Source organism: Heloderma suspectum, chromosome 3 (genome assembly GCF_057233095.1).
Source record: "Heloderma suspectum isolate Gila_16-S chromosome 3, 16-S_ref, whole genome shotgun sequence".
Lineage (NCBI taxonomy): Eukaryota > Metazoa > Chordata > Lepidosauria > Squamata > Helodermatidae > Heloderma > Heloderma suspectum.
Window position 1 is genome coordinate 31,327,263 of NC_139460.1, and position 18,778 is coordinate 31,346,040.

Sequence of the window (18,778 nt, forward strand, 5' to 3'; positions counted from 1 at the left end):
TGTGGAACCCCATGGCACAATTGCCATGGCACAGAGCAATAATCCCCCAGCACCACCTTCTGTAATCGGCCATCAAAGTAGGAGCGGAACCACTGTAGTACAGTGCCTCCAACTCCCAACCCAGACAACCTATCCAGAAGGATACCATGGTCGATGGTATCGAAAGCCGCTGAGAGGTCCAGGAGAATCAACAGGGTCGCACTCCCCCTGTCCCTCTCCCGGCAGAGGTCATCCCACAGGGCGACCAAGGCAGTTTCCGTTCCAAAAGCAGGCCTGAAGCCCGATTGAAATGGATCTAGATAATCCGTTTCATTCAAGAGTGCCTGGAGCTGTCCTACAACCACCCGCTCAAGCACCTTGCCCAGGAAGGGGATGTTGGCCACTGGCCTATAATTGTTAACATCCTCTGGGTCCAGGTTAGGCTTTTTCAGGAGTGGTCTAATTACTGCCTCTTTTAAAGTAGCAGGCACCACTCCCTCTCTCAAGGAGGAATTTACAACCTCCTGGACCCAGCCGGACAACCCCTCCTTGTTTGATTTAATAAGCCATGAAGGGCAAGGGTCAAGCACACAAGTGGTCGATCGGGCTTGGCCAAGCACCTTGTCCGCATCCTCAGGCCTCAGTAACTGAAACTCATCCAATAAAACTGGACCAGACGGTGCTCTGAACGCCTCTACCAATGGAACTGCATTAATGGTGGTGTCCAATTCATGACGAATCTGAGCGACTTTATCCTCAAAGTGCCGCGCAAACTCGTCACAGCGTGCTACCGAGGGTTCCACCGTCTCTCTCCCTGGCCCAGAATGTAACAGGCCGCGAACCACTCGGAAAAGCTCCGCTGGACGACACTGAGAAGATGCAGTGCTGGTGGAAAAGAACTGCCTCTTTGCCACCCTCACCGCCACAGAGTAGGCTCGATAGTGGGCTCTTACCTGTGTTCGGTCAGACTCAGCACAAGTTTTCCTCCACCTGCGTTCTAGCCGTCTCCCCTCTTGCTTCATTGCCCTCAGCTCAGGTGTATACCAAGGAGCTGGCCGGGCTCTGCTCAGAGGGAGAGGGCGCTTGGGTGCGATCGTGTCAACCGCCCGAGTCATCTCTGCATTCCACAGAGCGACCTGGGCTTCGACAGGAGCACCAGCCATACCAGCAGGAAAATCCCCCAGAGCCCTCTGGAATCCATCGGAATCCATTAATCTCCGGGGGCGGACCATTTTAATAGGAAAAGAGGAAGCAAAGCACTGCTTACGCCTGCTATAGGTATTAAAACAATAATTTGAAGTGGATTTGCAAAAACCATGGTTATCAGAGATTTGCACCAACCACAAGCATCAGTTTGGACCCAGATTCAGTGCTTTGGAAAATGGCCAAATTCTGCTCAAAGCAATCTGGAGGCTGTCCACTTCGACTCGGGAACTGAGCCCAAGTTGAGAGTTGGAAATCCGAAGGTTCGTGCCTCCCATTGACTATCATGGGAAATTAAAAAATCCTGCCAATAACTTTTTTCTGTGTGCCAGAAAAAATATCAGTTGGTGATATTTGAAGGCATATTAACCCCTTGGGAGGGATTCAATCCTGCCAACTCTCAGAAAAATAGTGCAGTGTTTTTTGTGGTATGTACTTTATTTTTATTTTTTAAGGGAACTGCCAATAACTTTTGTATTTCTTGTTAGAACTTGATGAAATTTACAGGGATAATTGCCCCTTCTGAGGAGATCCAGCCTGCTAAGCTTCAGATAAATAAGTTCAGGGATTTTTCTGTAAGAGCAGCCTTTACATATTAAGGGTATCCAAAAAAGGACGTGCTTATCTACTATGTTTCTTGTGGACTATCCTTCTGAAGGCAAAAGGAGAAGGGGATGGCAGAGGATGAGATGGCTAGATAGCATCACTGATGCAATGAATATGGACTTGAGCACGCACCGGGAGAGAGCGCAGGACAGGAAGGCCTGGCATGCTATGGTCCATGGGATCACGAAGAGTCGGACACGACTGAACAACAATCCTTCTGAAAATGACAGACATCATAGAGGTGGCCTTAAGAACATAAGAAGAGCCATGCTGGATCAGACCAAAGGTCCATCTAGTCCAGCATTCTGTTCACACAGTGGCCAACCAGCTGTCGACCAGGAACCCACAAGCAGGACACAAGCGCAACAGCACCCTCCCACCCATGTTCCCCAGCAATTGGGGTACATAGGCTCATAGCCTCTGGTACTGGAGGTAGGGATGTACAACACCCCCTTACTTGGACTCCTTGGGGGTCCGCGGGGGGGGCAATCTGTCCCTCCCCCCCAGAACCCTCGCCAGCCAGCTCCGCTCCGCAGCAAGTCCACAAAGCTGCCGGCCAGCTCCAAAGTGCCAGCAATACGGCCGCCATTGCCGTAGAGCTGGTGGGACGGATTGACTGTGGCTGCAAATGGCGTCTGGGATGCCATTTGCGGCCGTAAAGGCCTTAGTTTAAGGTAAATGCAACCGTAAATGGCTGCATTTACCTTAAACTAAGGCCTTTACGGCCGCAATGGTGTCCCGGATTCCATTTGCGGCCACAGTCAATCCGGCCCACCAGCAATACGGCAATGGCCGTATCGCTGGCACTTCGGAGCCGGCCAGCAGGGAGGAGCCGGCTGGTGAGGATTCATCGTGGAGGCGGAGGTAAGTCTTCCGATCCTCCGTGGACTCGGGGGGGGGGGGGCTGGTTTCTTTTGAATCTGGCCTCACTGGGGTCCGTGGAGGATTTCTCCCCCATCCCTAACTGGAGGTAGCATACAGCCATCAAGACTAGTTGCCATTGACAGCCTTTTCTTCCAGGAATTTGTCTAACCCCCTTTTAAAGACATCTAGATTGGTGGCCATCGCTACATCCTGTGGTAGCGAATTCCATAGTTTAATTATGTGCTGTGTGAAACTTCCTTTTATCTCTCCTGAATCTCCCACCAATGTAAAACGTGCCCTAGGATTTGACAGTAGAGCTGTCAGTCTTCCTCCCTCCTCTCCCTGCAGTGTTTAGAGAAATGAAAGACGTTATTTGGAAACATAAAGTCTGTGGGCGTGTATTATATCTGAAACACACTTTGCAAATGAAGCCTCATTCTGGAGCAGCTTCAGTTCAGTTGGCTTTGGGGGAAGTTTGCTTCGCTTTGGGACCCAACAGAACTGGACCGAAGTAGCCTGATTATCCTTGGGCTCCAACTTCATCCAAATCTAATACACATCCCTAGTTACTAGCCATGATAGCTAAAAATCAAATCTCACCTTCATACTTCCTGATTAACATATGTTGGGGACAAGTAACAGGGAATGACTGCCACCTCTATGCTCTACTTAATAGCCTCCTAGAGCATCACTTTAGCATTTAGAGTGCTAAATTAGGTGGGCCTTGGACCAAGCCACTGAATAATTCTTATGTGTTATATAAAATCCACTTTAGCCTTACTAAAGCAGTTGTACCTAGAGATAATCAGTGGTGAATTTTGATGCATATTCTTGTTTGGTTTTTTGCTGGAACAAAGGAGGATCTCTGGCCCCTCAAAGCAGAGGGCATAGAATTGTAGAGATCAACTCTACAGGCTGCTTTTTTAATGACCTGTAATAACCTGAATAAAGGTTCATAGTCTTCTTCTTCCTCACCTTTTACATGTACATTCTACCTTGCTTCCATGACTTTTGATAACCATCATTTGCTGTGATATCTTAATAAAGCAAACTGGTGAGTGATAATCAAGAATTGCCTCCAAAGCATGGTTTGATGGGCTTGAAACCATGGTTTGGTGCCAAACCTGCTTAGCGGTATTTGCGTACGAGAAAGAAGGAAGAGGAAAGGAAGGATGTATGAGCCTGTGGACACATCTGCAATCTTCAGCCTATAGTTTGGAGATTACAATGTTTGATGTGACCCACTTGCTAACACAATCTGAATTTGATTCAGGATGGAGCTATACTGTCAAAGGCATGTGGTTGCAGCTGCAAACTGTTTCCTTCTAGAGCAGCGGTCCCCAATCTTTTTGGCACCAGGGACCAGTTTCGTGGAAGACAATTTTTCCACAGACCAGGGGGTCCATTTGTATCCATGTTCTTTGCAGCAGTAGGCTACATAAAGATTTACGTAGCCTATTACTTGAAGAACAGGGACGCAAATGGTGTCCGCATAGCGGATGCCATTTGCATCCCAGCAGCCGGAAGTCTGCCAGCGGCCGGAGCTGGCCGGCAGCTCTGTGGACTCGCCGTGGAGCGGAGCCGGACAGGGCTGGCGAGGATTCCGGGGGTGAGGGCCGCCTCCCTCCCCCCGCGGACCCAAAGTAAGAGGGTTTCGCACACCCCTACGCTCACCTCCTGCTGTACAGACCGGTTCCTAACAGGCCACGGACCGGTAGCAGTCCGTGGCCCGGGGGTTGGGGACCCCTGTTCTAGAGTAATCTAGTGATCATGAAGTTTGGAACTGGGGTGAGTTCAGAAGCTAACTGTCAGTTTAGAATTCCTGGGCCCATTATGAGTTGAGCTTGTAGCAGCCAGCTATGCCAAAAAAACAAAAACAAAAAAGATGAGGGAACAGTGCTGCTGGGTTGCATGGGAATTATAGTTTCCAGTGTCTCACAATGTTCAGTGAATTGGTGAGGGATCATAGGTCAGTGGCAGAGCAAATGTTTTGCCTGCATATAGGTTCCAGGTTCAATCCCTAGCATTTTCAGTTAAAAGGGAATCAGATAGTAGATGATGCAGAAGAACCCTACATGAGCCCCCATTGCCAGAGTGGTCTAAGCGGAGAAATAGTCTGACCTGTGATAAAGCAGTTTCCTATGTTCCTGTGGAAGCTACAGTTGCCACTTATCGCAGTAGCAAAGTATGTTCACAGGAGTGCCAAACCTTAATATGAAGCCTACAGGGCTGTTGTCACCAGCTAGCCCTTTCTACTGTTTGTTCCCCTGCCCTGTCCCACCTTCATTTCACAAAATAAATTTACTTGGGCTGAGACTGGCAGAAGGTTGGAGGATGAGGTCTCCTGCAGCTTGGTGTTGTTGAGCTTTTTTAGAGAACTTTCCTCACTAGAGAAATCCCATGGGCATTCAGGAGAGATTGCTTTCAAACCAAGCAACTGGAATCCTGTAGTTTAAGGGATTTCCCAGTAGTAATGTATGGCTGTGAGAGCTGGACTATAAGGAAGGCTGAGCGCCAAAGAATTGATGCTTTTGAACAGTGGTGCTGGAGAAGACTCTTACGAGTCCCCTGGACTGCAAGGAGGTCAAATCAGTCAATCCTAAAAGAAATCAACCCTGACTGCTCATTGGAAGGCCAGATACTGAAACTGAAGCTCAAATATTTTGGCCACCTAATGCGAAGAGAAAACTCCCTGGAAAAGACCCTGATGCTGGGAAAGATTGAAGGCAAAAGGAGAAGGGGACGGCAGAGGATGAGATGGCTAGATAGCATCACCGATGCAATGAATATGAACTTGAGCACACTCCGGGAGAGAGCAGAGGACAGGAAGCCCCGGCATGCTATGGTCCATGGGGTCACGAAGAGTCGGACACAACTTAATGACTGAACAACAACAACAGTTTAAGGGAGCAATCCTATTGTTCCCGCTGCACTCCTCCTGCCCTGCTTTTTCAGCTAGACAGCCAATTTCGGCTGTCTAGCCGCGGGAGCACAGAGCGGGAAAGGAGGCTGCTGTGCAACACATAGAATGTGTCATACATGCAGCTATGCTCTCACCTCCCCAGAACGCCCCCAGCCACGCCCCTTTCCGGCCACTCCGCACTCCTCTTGTGAGCATGGAGGACGAGCCTGTTCTGTGCTACCTTGGAGGCAGCATGGAAGTGCGGGGAGGTCAGTTCTCTGGAAACCAACCTCGGAGCATGGGCTCCGAGGTTGGTTCCTGGAAAAAACCATATCCTATGGCCGTCCAGCTGTTGTCTAGCGGCCATAGGATTGCTCCCTCAGTGCTTTTAGGATAAAAGCCCCTGGTTATTATCAGAGTTGCATGACATCTATTTCCATGGACTTAAATGTAACTCCTTTGATTTGTAAAGGGCAAATAAACTCCACAATGTGCTTTTTACAAAAAAATAACTCCTGTGACATCTTAAAGATGAACTTGCGTATTGTGGCATTAACACATATTTTTGTTTGTTTATATTTTTAATCTACTCAGTAACAGACTTTCTTTAGGCAGATTACAAAACTAAAAGGATAAAATACAAGATAAAATACAAGATAGAAGAATAAAATACAAAGATGCAAGACATACACAGTTAAGTGGATGTACATGGCATAGACATAGTGCTATTTGTATCTCAGCAGCAAATAAATGTCTGTACATAATCAATTAACTTTATATTTAATGTACACAATAAAATGTATGGCTAATCTCCTAAACTAAGATGCGTCTGTGTACATACATTTCATGGAGCCCCTAAGTATAGTGCTTACATTGTACTCCCAGGGGTCTTTGCAGTTGACATTATGCTTGTCATTTCACTATCTTACCCTTGCCAAATAAGCAATGCTGCAACAATATTAAAAGTACCTAGAAATAACCACACTGAAACAACAATTCAGCTAGGATTAAAAGGTGGTGTTTGCAACTGGGTAAAACAGACTGGGATCCCTCATTTCACCTACAGATGTTTTTAATACGCTTAACATCATCCAGTACCAGTAACCGAGGTAGTCTAAATACCACAGCAGGGACTGATTAGCTTTTTCAGATCACTGCCTTTATTTGCTGTTTGCAAAGAAGCTTAATCCAGTGCTGGAGATCTGGCTTCCTGCTGTGGTTTGAGATAGTTTTCTCTTATTCTTTGTGTTCACAATAGTAGAAATTAGGGAGAGGCCCCTACTGTTTCTGATTGAAAACTTCAAAATAGCCATAACACTCTTGGAATATGGGTGGGTTTTTCATGAATCATTTTAAATATACATATTTGCATATGGTTGGTTTATTTCCATCTTTGTGAATTTGCCTGCTGCCAGCACCATTACCAGCAGGATTAGGTGCAGCAGTGTGTACGGAGTTAGATTCTGTAGTTGGTTTAAAATTTGAAAATATGGGAACCTGGAAATATTAGGTATATATTCTAACCCATTGCATTATATTGCATGAGTTGATTTGTTTTTATTTTGAAATATTTTGTAATTCAACAAAATGATTTTAATGAACTAACCCTCACAATAAATAATTCATTTTCTCTGCTCTGTTTAAATCTTATTCAATATTTCCCTGTAGATCTACAGGAATAGGCAAATGGTTATTTCTATACAGTGTCAGTTTTCAGAATTTATCTGTGTACAGAACAGTGGGGGAACATTATTTAATGTACTTGAGTGTCCATATGTCCAATACAAGAAGGCATCTTGTTAAGATTACAGGATTATCTTGAGAAGTATCCAATGCTGCCTCTGCACTAGTAGAACCCACCGCTAGAGCAGTGGAAAGCTAGTGGTTCCTGAAGCAACTGGAAACAAGCTGAAATGCTTGTTTCTGGAACAGGGTGGGTCAGTGGAGCTCGCAGAGGGGAGTTTCTGTTCCAGAAACTAGTGTTTGCACTGGTTTCCAGGTTTGCTTTAGGAAGTGCTAGCTTCCTGTTGCGCTAGCAGTTGGTCCCGCAGATACAAAAGAACAAGCAGAGATGCAGCGGCAGTATTGGAGACCGCCCTTTGAATGGAAGTCGGAGGATTTGCTATACTCGTTAAAGACTGGTTCTGACTGTCTAGATTGAATGCCCTTCTAGCTGAACATGATATAAATGTTGACTGTTTCTTATTATCAAGACAGTGTGCAAACAGTGAGATTTCATCCAATAATAGATCCATAGAATAACTGTTTCTCTTACAAACCTGTTACATTATATGAAACCCAGTTGTTGTTGTTGTTCAGTCGTTCAGTCGTGTCCGACTCTTCGTGACCCCATGGACCATAGCACGCCAGGCCTTCCTGTCCTGCGCTCTCTCCTGGAGCGTGCTCAAGTTCATATTCATTGCATCGGTGATGCTATCTAGCCATCTCATCCTCTGCCGTCCCCTTCTCCTTTTGCCTTCAGTCTTTCCCAGCATCAGGGTCTTTTCCAGGGAGTTTTCTCTTCGCATTAGGTGGCCAAAATATTGGAGCTTCAGCTTCATTATCTGTCCTTCCAATGAGCACTCAGGGTTGATTTCCTTTAGGATGGACTGATTTGACCTCCTTGCAGTCCAGGGCACTCGTAAGAGTCTTCTCCAGCACCACAGTTTGAAAGCATCAATTCTTCGGCGCTCAGCCTTCCTTATAGTCCAGCTCTCACAGCCATACATTACTACTGGGAAAACCATAGCTTTGATTAGACGGACCTTTGTCGGCAAGGTGATGTCTCTGCTTCTTACTATGCTGTCTAGGTTGGCCATAGCTTTCCTCCCAAGGAGCAAGCGTCTTTTAATTTCATGGCTACAGTCACCGTCTGCGGTGATCTTGGAACCCAAGAAAGTAAAATCTGTCACTGCTTCCATTTCTTCCCCTTCTATATGCCAGGAAGTGATGGGGCCAGATGCCATGATCTTAGTTTTTTTAATGTTGAGTTTCAAACCAGCTTTTGCACTCTCCTCTTTCACCCTCAACAAGAGGCTCTTTAGATCCTCTTCGCTTTCTGCCATTAGGGTGGTATCGTCTGCATATCGGAGGTTGTTGATAATTCTCCCAGCAATCTTAATTCCGACCTGTGATTCATCCAACCCGGCATTTCTCATGATGTACTCTGCATATAAGTTAAATAAGCAGGGCGACAATATGCAGCCTTGTCGTACTCCTTTCCCAATTTTGAACCAATCGGTTGTTCCATGTCTGGTTCTTACTGTTGCTTCTTGACCCTCATACAGGTTTCTCAGGAGACAGGTAAGGTGGTCTGGTACTCCCATCACTTTAAGAATTTGCCACAGTTTGTTGTGATCCACACAATCAAAGGCTTTAGCGTAGTCAATGAAGCAGAAATAGACGTTTTTCTGGAATTCTCTTGCTTTCTCCATGACGCAGCGAATGTTGGCGATTTGATCTCTAGTTCCTCTGCCTCTTCTAAACCCAGCTTGTACTTCCGGTAGTTCTCGGTTCGCATACTGCTGAAGCCTAGCTTGTAGGATTTTGAGCATCACCTTGCTGGCATGTGAAATGAGCGCAATTGTGCGGTAGTTTGAACACTCTTTGGCGTTGCCCTTCTTTGCAATTGGAATGTAAACTGACCTTTTCCAGTCTTGTGGCCACTGTTGAGTGTTCCAGATTTGTTGGCATATTGAATGCAGCACTTTAACAGCATCATCTTTTAGGATTTTAAATAGCTCGGCTGGAATACTGTCATCTCCGCTAGCTTTGTTGTTAGTAATGCTTCCTAAGGCCCACTTGACTTCACTCTGTAGAATGTCCGGCTCAAGTTCAGTGACCGCACTATCATGGCTATCAGGGACATTCAGATCTTTCCTGTATAGTTCTTCTGTGTATTCTTGCCACCTCTTCTTAATCTCATCTGCTTCTGTTAGGTCCCTGCCTTCTTTGTCCTTGATCATGCCCATCTTTGCACAAAATGTTCCCTTGAGATCTCCGATTTTCTTGAAGAGATCTCTAGTCTTTCCCATTCTGTTGTTTTCCTCGATTTCTTTGCATTGTTCATTTAAGAAGGCCTTCTTGTCTCTCCTTGCTATTCTCTGGAACTCTGCATTCAGTTGGGTATATCTTCCCCTTTCTCCCTTGCTTTTCGCTTCCCTTCTTTCGTGAGCTACTTGTAAAGCCTCATCAGACAGCCACTTTGCTTTCTTGCATTTCTTTTTCTTTGGGATGGATTTCGTTGCTGCCTCCTGAACAATGTTACGGACCTCCGTCCATAGTTCCTCAGGCACTGTCTATCAGGTCTAATCCCTGAAATCTATTCCTCACCTCCACTGTATATTCATCAGGGATATGATTTAGGTCATACCTGAACGGTTTAGTGGTTTTCCCGACGTTCTTCAATTTAAGCCGAAATTTTGCAAGAAGCAGCTCATGATCTGAGCCACAGTCAGCTCCAGGTCTTGTTTTTACTGACTGTATGGAGCTTGTCCATCTTTGGCTGCAAAGGACATAATCAATCTGATTTCGATATTGACCATCTGGTGATGTCCATGTGTAGAGTCGCCTCTTGTGCTGTTGGAAAAGAGTGTTTGCTATGATCAGCATGTTCTCTTGGCAAAACTCTATTAGCTTTTGTCCTGCTTCATTTTGTACACCAAGGCCATGCCTGCCTGTTATCCCAGTGATTTCTTGACTTCCTACTTTAGCATTCCAATCCCCTATGATGAAGAGGACATCTTTTTTTGGTGTTAGTTCTAGAAGGTGTTGTAGGTCTTCATAGAACCGATCAACCTCAGCTTCTTCGGCCTCAGTGGTTGGGGCATAGACTTGAATTACTGTGATGTTGAATGGTTTGCCTTGGATTCGTACTGAGATCATTCTATCATTTTTAAGATTGTACCCCAGTACTGCTTTTCCCACCCTTTTGTTGACTATGAGTGCTACTCCATTTCTTCTAAGGGATTCTTGCCCACAATAGTAGATATGATAGTCACCTGAATTAAATTCGCCCATGCCTGTCCATTTTAGTTCGCTGATTCCCAAGATGTCGATGTTCAATCTTGCCATCTCATGTTTGACCACCTCCAGCTTACCTTGATTCATTGATCTGACATTCCAGGTTCCTAAACAATATTGTTCTTTACAGCATCGGATTTAAGCAAGTATTATCAGCTCTCTCTCTCCCCCCCCCCATGTTTCTTAGTTTGTTTCCACATGCTATTAGACATTTCCCAACAAAGGGATTCTAAAAGTGGCATTGTCCTTCCAGTTGTCATCTGTCACTTCCTGGTTCCATTGCTACTCAAATGCATATAGTCTAATGCACACTGCAGTGTATGAACAGAAGGTTTGTAGGTTTTTAAGAAAGTACTCAAACAAATGCTTCAAGAAATACAATACTTTTGTAAGTAATTTGGCATGTAATGTGGATTCCTCTCAACACTGTTCTCACTGCCTCAATTTGGTTTTACTTTTTGAAGCTGGAGAAGAATACAGGTATAATTATGCCACTGTTCCTCTATTGTTGCATTTTCTCCCCCAATAGAAGTGAAATGTTCTTTGTGACAGAATTAGCTGTGTTTTTTGTTTTGAGTTCTTCTAGTAGAACCTTGCAACTTTTACTACTTAAAAATAATTCCCTTTCTTTGTTTCATGAATTAGAAACAAAGAGGAAAAGCTGAAGTCTGCCCAGGCCAGGTGTTTCTTGTTGGCAGCCTGCTCCCTAATGACTCTGGCTCTCATACAGCAGCTGCCTGCTAGTCTCTTTTGTATGGCCTATTGTTGCTGCACACCCCTCGTTAATACACACGCTGCCCCGGGCAGACCCTGAGAATGACATCAACTTGCTTCTCTTAGAAACCTACAAACCTGACGCAGGGTGGGAAGGTTGCCTTGCATCTGCCTGGCCAACTAATTGTGAGCCTTTTCTGGCTTGTGATTGGTTGTTGTTCTGCTCAGTAATAGGTTAAGCAAAGACATTGCTATTCCATCTGGTCAACCATTCATTGTTCTGCTTGCCTGCCTGGAAGTTTGCAGCTGAAATCGTTTTAAGGAGTTGCTTCTGGAACTGCTGCAAAAAACCAATATCTGTATACTTCCCAGTTAACGTAAGTATTTGGACTTGTCTTTGCCAGAGATTAACCATTTTTACTTTTCTGACCTACCAGTTTGTTGTTCTGCATCCCAAATAAAAGGAACATAATATATGCCAAGGGTTTAAAAAGAACTGTAAAAACTGCAATCTCCCTCCCCCATCATAGAATTTTTTAATGTGTTATTTAAATTTCATACATTCAGTGAAGAAATATAAGAGAGCCAGGAGTGATACATTGCCAGAAGCTTGGAAGTGGATAATGGTCAATGAGAATTTTTCATTAGAACTGGATATATATTTGACAAGCTAACATTCAGCAATTAACAGACCTAGGGAAATTTTACTTTTGTTTGATAAAATGAGCAGCTATAAGGCTGGGAAGAACTTAAGTTATCTGTATTTAAGGAATGAATTAAGCTTCACGTGACTTCGTAATGTGCATTGTAGTCAGGTTTCAGTCCAGCTCCATTAAAATCAAAGGATTTTTGCCATTGACATCAGTGGTCTCAAACCTGTATATGTGTGTGTGTGTGAGTGTATGTGTGTGCATGTGAGTGTACACGTGTGTGTTTGTAGTGTGCATATGTAGGATATATATATATATGTATGTGTGTATATATGTGTGTGTGTGTAGTGTGTGTGTGTATGTTGAATTATTTTGATTTACTATTTATATTTTGAGGTTGGGCATTAGGCTGAGAGACATTTAACACTTTATTCTTTGATTCAATACCAGAGTTCCTTTAGAGAGGTGGGAGAGAGATCTTCCTGTATTAGTTGGGAGGGAAAGGGGCCACATGAAAGGGTTAAAAAGAGGTTTGCATTTCTACCACATGCCCTATTGTGTGAACATATGCATAAGTCTATTGAAAGTTTTCAGAAGATGGGCAGGCCACCAGTTGCTGGTCTCCTGCAGTTCCAGTAGACATCTGTTGCCCCAGAGCATTAACCAATCTGTTCAACGGGACATCTTTCCTTTGTTAGACTGAGGGCTGTTGTCTGCATCACTCTCTGAACTACAATGGTAATTAAACACAAAAAAAGTCCTACAATAGATATTTATTACATATTCATTATTTTGATTTGCATTGTTACAATGTCTTGGCCATTTATAACACTTGCCACATATTCCAATTTTAATCACACGTATTTAAAGTTTGTGTGATCTCTTGGTCGCCCAGCAAAGCATCTCATTTAAAATATATTAATGACATTCTTAATGTTGATGATATAGTGGGATGGATAACTAGTATGTCTAGATAGCACTAGACGAGACAGGCCAGGCAGTTCTGACACATAGTTCCATAGACTTACTTGTCATTTTTAAATGCTAACAAGTACATTCTAAAATGACTTTCCTGGCTCAAGAGACAAAAATTTAAATAAAAGTTGATAACTGGGCAATTGGACTAAAATGTTAAGTCAACCTTTTAGTTTTCATCAGTGTAAATTCATGTCAGGATTTCTGTAAGGCCTCTCAGTTCATGCCTAAGGATGAGGGCCTAGTGTTTTCCTTTGACTATATAAGCAACTGATACGACTACATTTATTTGTTATTGGAGGCACAATCCTATGCGTGTTTAGACGGAAAAAAGCCCTACAACCCCCAGCATTCCCCAGCTGGCATGGCTGGCTGGGGAATGCTGGAAATTTTAGGACTTCTTTTCATATAAATATGCATAGGGTTGTGTCCTTAGAGGTTTATGTGGCATAGATTATTAATACCATATTGTGCATTGGATGTTATTTCCAAAACCTGACATCTTATGGAACTGTTAACTGCAAACGTCTTGTATAAATCACTCTGCCACAGTTCATGAAGAGATAAAATATATAGATGTAGAACTACAGATGTGTTGGTGGAAATGTTATAGTGGTGTCATGTTCTAGTGGACTCTAACAGATATCTTCACTCCCTAGTAAATCCCATTGAACTCAGTGGAACTGAGCAAATGTGCATAGGATTGTATTGCACTAAAGCTCTTCGCACTTTAATAAAATAAGTGGTTATGTTTTTCTCACTTGATAACTATAAATATATGTCACTTCTTCTAGATATTTTCTGAACATTATCAGTGACTGTTCCTAAGTATACTTTTAAATAAATTCCATTGTAATTAGTTGGATTTATTTCCAGGTAAGTGTGCCCATGATCAGAACTTAAGCTTTTTGTGCAAGATGGTTCTGATGTCAAATGTATTACTAGTATGAGACTGTGCTGTATTAAATATACATGTGTGCAACTCTAATTATAAATCTTTTTATAACAACTGGTTGGTGCTCTATGACTTGTACACATTGGGTAATTTGTACATGCCATTTTTTTTAATTGAATAGTTAATGTCGATTCACACTTTCTCTTATAAGGTTGCTGTACATTAAATCTCTCTAGCAAAACGTTATTTCTAATGCTTCCTTTTCTAGTCAGATCTTTCTTACTTCTGCTCTACATACTACACTTACATCCCAATCAGAAATGTGTTACATGGAGGTAAATACAACTGAAATCAATGGTAGTAGTTTCCAGGTAGTGATTTTTCAGTGCCAGGGCAGCATTTTGCAGTGCGTGGATTGGTGAGTGGCCCATTCTCTCAGTATATTCCTAAAACAATACTTGAGCCAACCTAAACTTTCCAGTCTAGTTAAAAGTGTTACCCATTAAATATACTTCCTCAAGTTAGAGCAGATTGCAGGGTTTGTGGAACAATGATGTCGGAGCTTCCAGATTGGTTTGGCAGCTGCATTGTTCTCCAAGGGTATACCAGACACACTTAAGTCCCCGTCTTTTTTCATAGGCTTTGTTCGTACCAAATTATTCTTGCACTCTGCAAGCTATTCATGATAGCTTGTTAAAGGAGTGCATCCTAGCAACGAAAGGCTGGTTGCCTAGCAACATAGCTTTCCATAGGTTTTTCTTGTTTAAGATACTTTTTGGTGGTAGTTTTATGAAGGCCACCAAAGTGTGGGTTTTGAACTGTATTCTTTTATTAGGATACTGTTGTGATTTGTTAGTGGCAATGGGCTATGAGTGAATTGCAGCAGTAAATCACCATGTTGTTCAGCTTTACTTCCTGAATTCACCATGTATTTGGACTGCAGCATTGTTTGAATGAACCTGAAGATAGCCATTTTTATAAAGTCAAGTCTGTTGGGTCTTTTTGTTAACATTGAGATAATCTTAACAGGTCTTATTAAAGTTGTACATCCTTTAAATGAAATTGAGACATCCATGAAAATGAAAGGATAGTTATTTTTGTAAGAGACAAAAAAGAGATTAGACAGTAAAATGGCTTTTCTTGTTCCATGCTACAAACTATAAGGTACAGAATAGGAAAGGTGGTGGTTGTCTAACATAATACAAGTTTGAAAACTACTTTTTAAAAAACTGGCAAAAGGGCAGGTATGGAGAAGTATGAGAACAGAGGAGACAAAGAAATATTAGGGATAAGAATTACTAAATTGGAATGAAATAGGCATCTTGTTCATTTTAACATTTATGTATGTATGAATTTATTTATTACATTTATCACATATCCAATAACAAACCAGTCAAATAAATTCCCCCTGTACTTACATTATTTCAATTATTTGTTTGGACTCCCCCTCCCCCCCTCCCATACACACATAGGATTGGATCCAGACATGCCCATTCTTAGAGTAGACCCATTTAAATCAGTGGGACCTAAATTAGTCATGACTAAGTCCCATTGATTTTAATGGGTCTGCTCTAAGTATGACTAAGTCTGGCTCCAACACATAGATTTTGAGTCCTTTGGGGGCAGAGGTGTATAGTGAATTTGAAATAGTGCTGCCCATCCTCAGTCTTCAGAACAGGATGAACTATGCATCTAAAAGCTTTATGTGAATCATTTTGAACCCATTTTAGACAATTTCCTAACTTTCTGTTCTGAAAAGAAACTGTATTTATTTTGTATTTATTGGCCCTAATTCATAGTCACTTGTGTGTATGGATCTTCTGTGCAAAAGTCCTGTTGAGGAAAGAGCATGCCTGGAATAATTCTTTCTCTCCCCTGCCTGTTCCCAGTAATCGGTATTGTCACCAACCATCCTGTAGTACTGGATAAAGGGATCCCCTCCTCTCCTCTCCCCTCCCCACCCCACACAAAGCATCCTTTTATACATATAGGATCTCATCCAGAAGAGTAGTCATCAAGCCAGAGCTTCTTTCTTTGTGCTGATTGCCATTTCTGAATTGGGAGCAAATGGCTTTAACTTTTTCTTTTGTTTATGTAGATGTTTAGCCGCATAAGGGTGCAATCCTATACATGTTTAGGCAAAAAAAAGTCCTATAGTTCCCAGCATTCCCCAACTAGCATGGCTGGCTGGGGAACGCTGGAAGTTGTAGGACTTTCTCTCTCTCTCTAAACATGCATAGGATTGTGCCCTAAATGGCTTTATACTTTTAGGGTGGGTGGGTGGCTTTTTAAAAGCATCCAGTGTACATAGACTTTATCCACACAATGGTCATTATGTTTGCATTATCAGAAGGGCCTGTTGGTGAGATGGCTTCCCAGTGTCTGGGTGGGCTCAGTCCTGTTCCCTCGTTTTGTGTGTACATGGTTGAAGCCTTATGTGAACCACCCCCTGAAATTAATGATTGCACAACAGCAGTTGGAGGGCTGCAGCATTTACAACCACTGAGTTAATTTTATTCGCAAATTAACTTGCTGGCAATGCTTGGTAATTTTTGTGCCACTTGAGGTCTTACAGTCAACATTTAAGAATGGAAGACAATATTATTTTTCTGGAAGTGGCATTCATTCATTTCTTTCTTTCTTTCATTTATATCCCGCCTTTTTTCCTCTTGCAAGGAACCCAAGGCAGCTTACATTATTCTCCTCCTCTCCATGTTATCCTCACAACCTACCTGAGGGTCTGTGACTGGCCCAAAGTCAGCCAGTGAGCTTCCATGGCTGAGTGGGGACTAGAACCCGGATCTCCCGGCTCCCAGTCCAACACTCTTGCAACTACACTTACACTGGCTTATATTAGAATTCCAAGAACAAAACCAGAATGGAGGACTATAAATCATTGAAAGGCTTTTAAAAATTGTTCTGTGTAACATGTGGCTTGTTTCCTTGCTTTGTGGCTTGTGACATCTGGAACTATGTGAACAGAAGGCATTCTTGGTACTGTGCCCTTGTTCTTTCCTGCTCTTGGTACTATGCCCTTGTTCTTTCCTGCTTTTAGAGCACTGTGGTCTAGATTCTACAGATTGATTGGGCGGGGGGTGGGGGGAGAATGCAAAGATTGTGTGGAAACTAAAAGGTCATTGAAGGTCAATCTGATTTTGCAACTGAGAGAGACTTAGCTGGGCAGTGTAAGTTGGCTGAAGTTACAACTATGTCAGAATGCTTAGAATGTGGTAGACATTGCAAAAATGAAAAAGCTCACAGCTTTTTGTATCTGAGAGGAGTGTGGCCTGTCACGATTTATAAAATATTTGAACAACTTATAAACATGCCAATTGAGCATCATGTATTTACAATTTTATGATGGCCGTTAAAGATGTATCAGGACTTGATATTGATTCAGAACAGCATTGAAAATTCATATTTAATTGTAAATAGGTATTCAGACATTTCTGCTGCAGTGTAACAGTGTATGCTTTTAGTAAATTTTAGTTTTTTCTCTTATGCTATATTCTCAGTGAGTTTGTATTATGAGTCCTGGTGATTTGAAGTACTTAAGTAAATCGCTATTAGGTAAGCTGCCTCATTGTTGAAATACTAAAAGGCATTAATGGATTGGGGACTTGGCATCTGGTTGAAAGCCTATTCAAGGGTCAGAGGCAAGCATTAGTTTGGCAAAACTTGTTTCAGAAGCTCGATAAATGCATATTCATCTGTAATGCAAGCATACATTGGACCTTTCACACAGCTGAGTCCTAGACAGATTTTACTGTTAGCTGATTAAGATAGTGGTTTGCATCTAACATTAGGAAGGGAAATAAACTAAATCTTAAGAAAATTGCAAGAAAAGTTCCAGATTTAACATCTCTAACTAGTTCTAACCTTATTATTTCTTCTTTAGGAACACAGGATACTTTATATTCAGGAATACAGGAAAACCAACAAAGTGGAGTCAAGTACATGCAGCAGATTCATGGGCTTGAAAGATCACTTGGGGCATGACCTAGGCCACCTCTATGAGAACACCGCAGAGACTCAAATAAGTGCAGTTGCACCTTGGTCAATGGTAGAGAAACCAACAATGGATAAAATTAACTCTAGGAAGGAGGATGCTAACAAGGAGACTTCTGAAGAAACTGGAAGTTCCAGTTATGATTCAGAGGAGAGCACAAATTCTGATAATGAATCAGAACGACCAACCACAACTGGAACAGAATCATGCTTCTTGCCTAAGACTCATAGACAACTGTGCAGGTCTCCTTGCTTAGAACCGCATATATTAAAGCGCAATGAAATCTTGCAAGACCTTAAGCTAGAGGAAGCTCAGATAGTGTCTAAAGAAATTAAGAAACCTCCTGACGTGGTGAAAGAATATCAAACCAAACTGGAGTTTGCACTTAAGTTAGGTTACTCTGAAGAACAGGTTCAACTTGTCCTGACTAAGCTTGGTACTGATGCTTTAATCAATGATATATTGGGAGAACTTGTCAAACTTGGAAATAAAACTGAGACAGATCAGAGTGTAAGTAACATTAACACCAGCATAATGCGAGAAGCATCTTCTGTTGAGTCTCAGAGGTCTGACTCTCCCCTTCAGGAGGATGTGCCAGTGGATGGTGATAATCTGAGACCCATAGTTATTGATGGCAGCAATGTGGCAATGAGGTATGTTGCAGTAGAATGATATTCCTTGTATAATAGATTTAAATTGTAACCAGTTAGAGCATAGGTTTTATCTATGATTACTCTTCTGTTACTCATGCATATAATTGTAGTATGATCCATTCAAAATGGAGTTCACCCAACAAATCAAACAAACAGAATAGTAAGCAAATCACACCATACTTCAATACCTCCAAAAGTTGTAATACAGTAGAAGTTGTTAAAAGAGCTAAGCATTCCAAGAATAAAAGTATTGAGGTTCTTGAATGCCTAGTCAGCTTACTAGCATAGCAGTATCAAAAAGTCTGA

General features: G+C 42.5%; 1 protein-coding gene across 8 annotated transcripts in view; it reads left to right on the plus strand.

Moving 5' to 3' along the window:
• ZC3H12C (zinc finger CCCH-type containing 12C) overlaps positions 1-18,778 on the plus strand; it is an 81,582-nt gene that overhangs the window by 28,209 nt on the left and 34,595 nt on the right. For 6 of the 8 annotated variants that reach the window (XM_084842759.1, XM_084842756.1, XM_084842755.1 and 3 more), the window contains one exon: positions 17,709-18,472. In XM_084842759.1, the coding sequence (XP_084698885.1) occupies positions 17,781-18,472 (692 nt within the window). In that variant the 5' untranslated portion in view covers positions 17,709-17,780. Of the gene's footprint in view, positions 1-11,529; positions 11,668-13,709; positions 13,792-17,708; positions 18,473-18,778 lie in introns of those variants that run through there. The other 2 variants (XM_084842762.1, XM_084842758.1) reach the window with 2 other exon arrangements.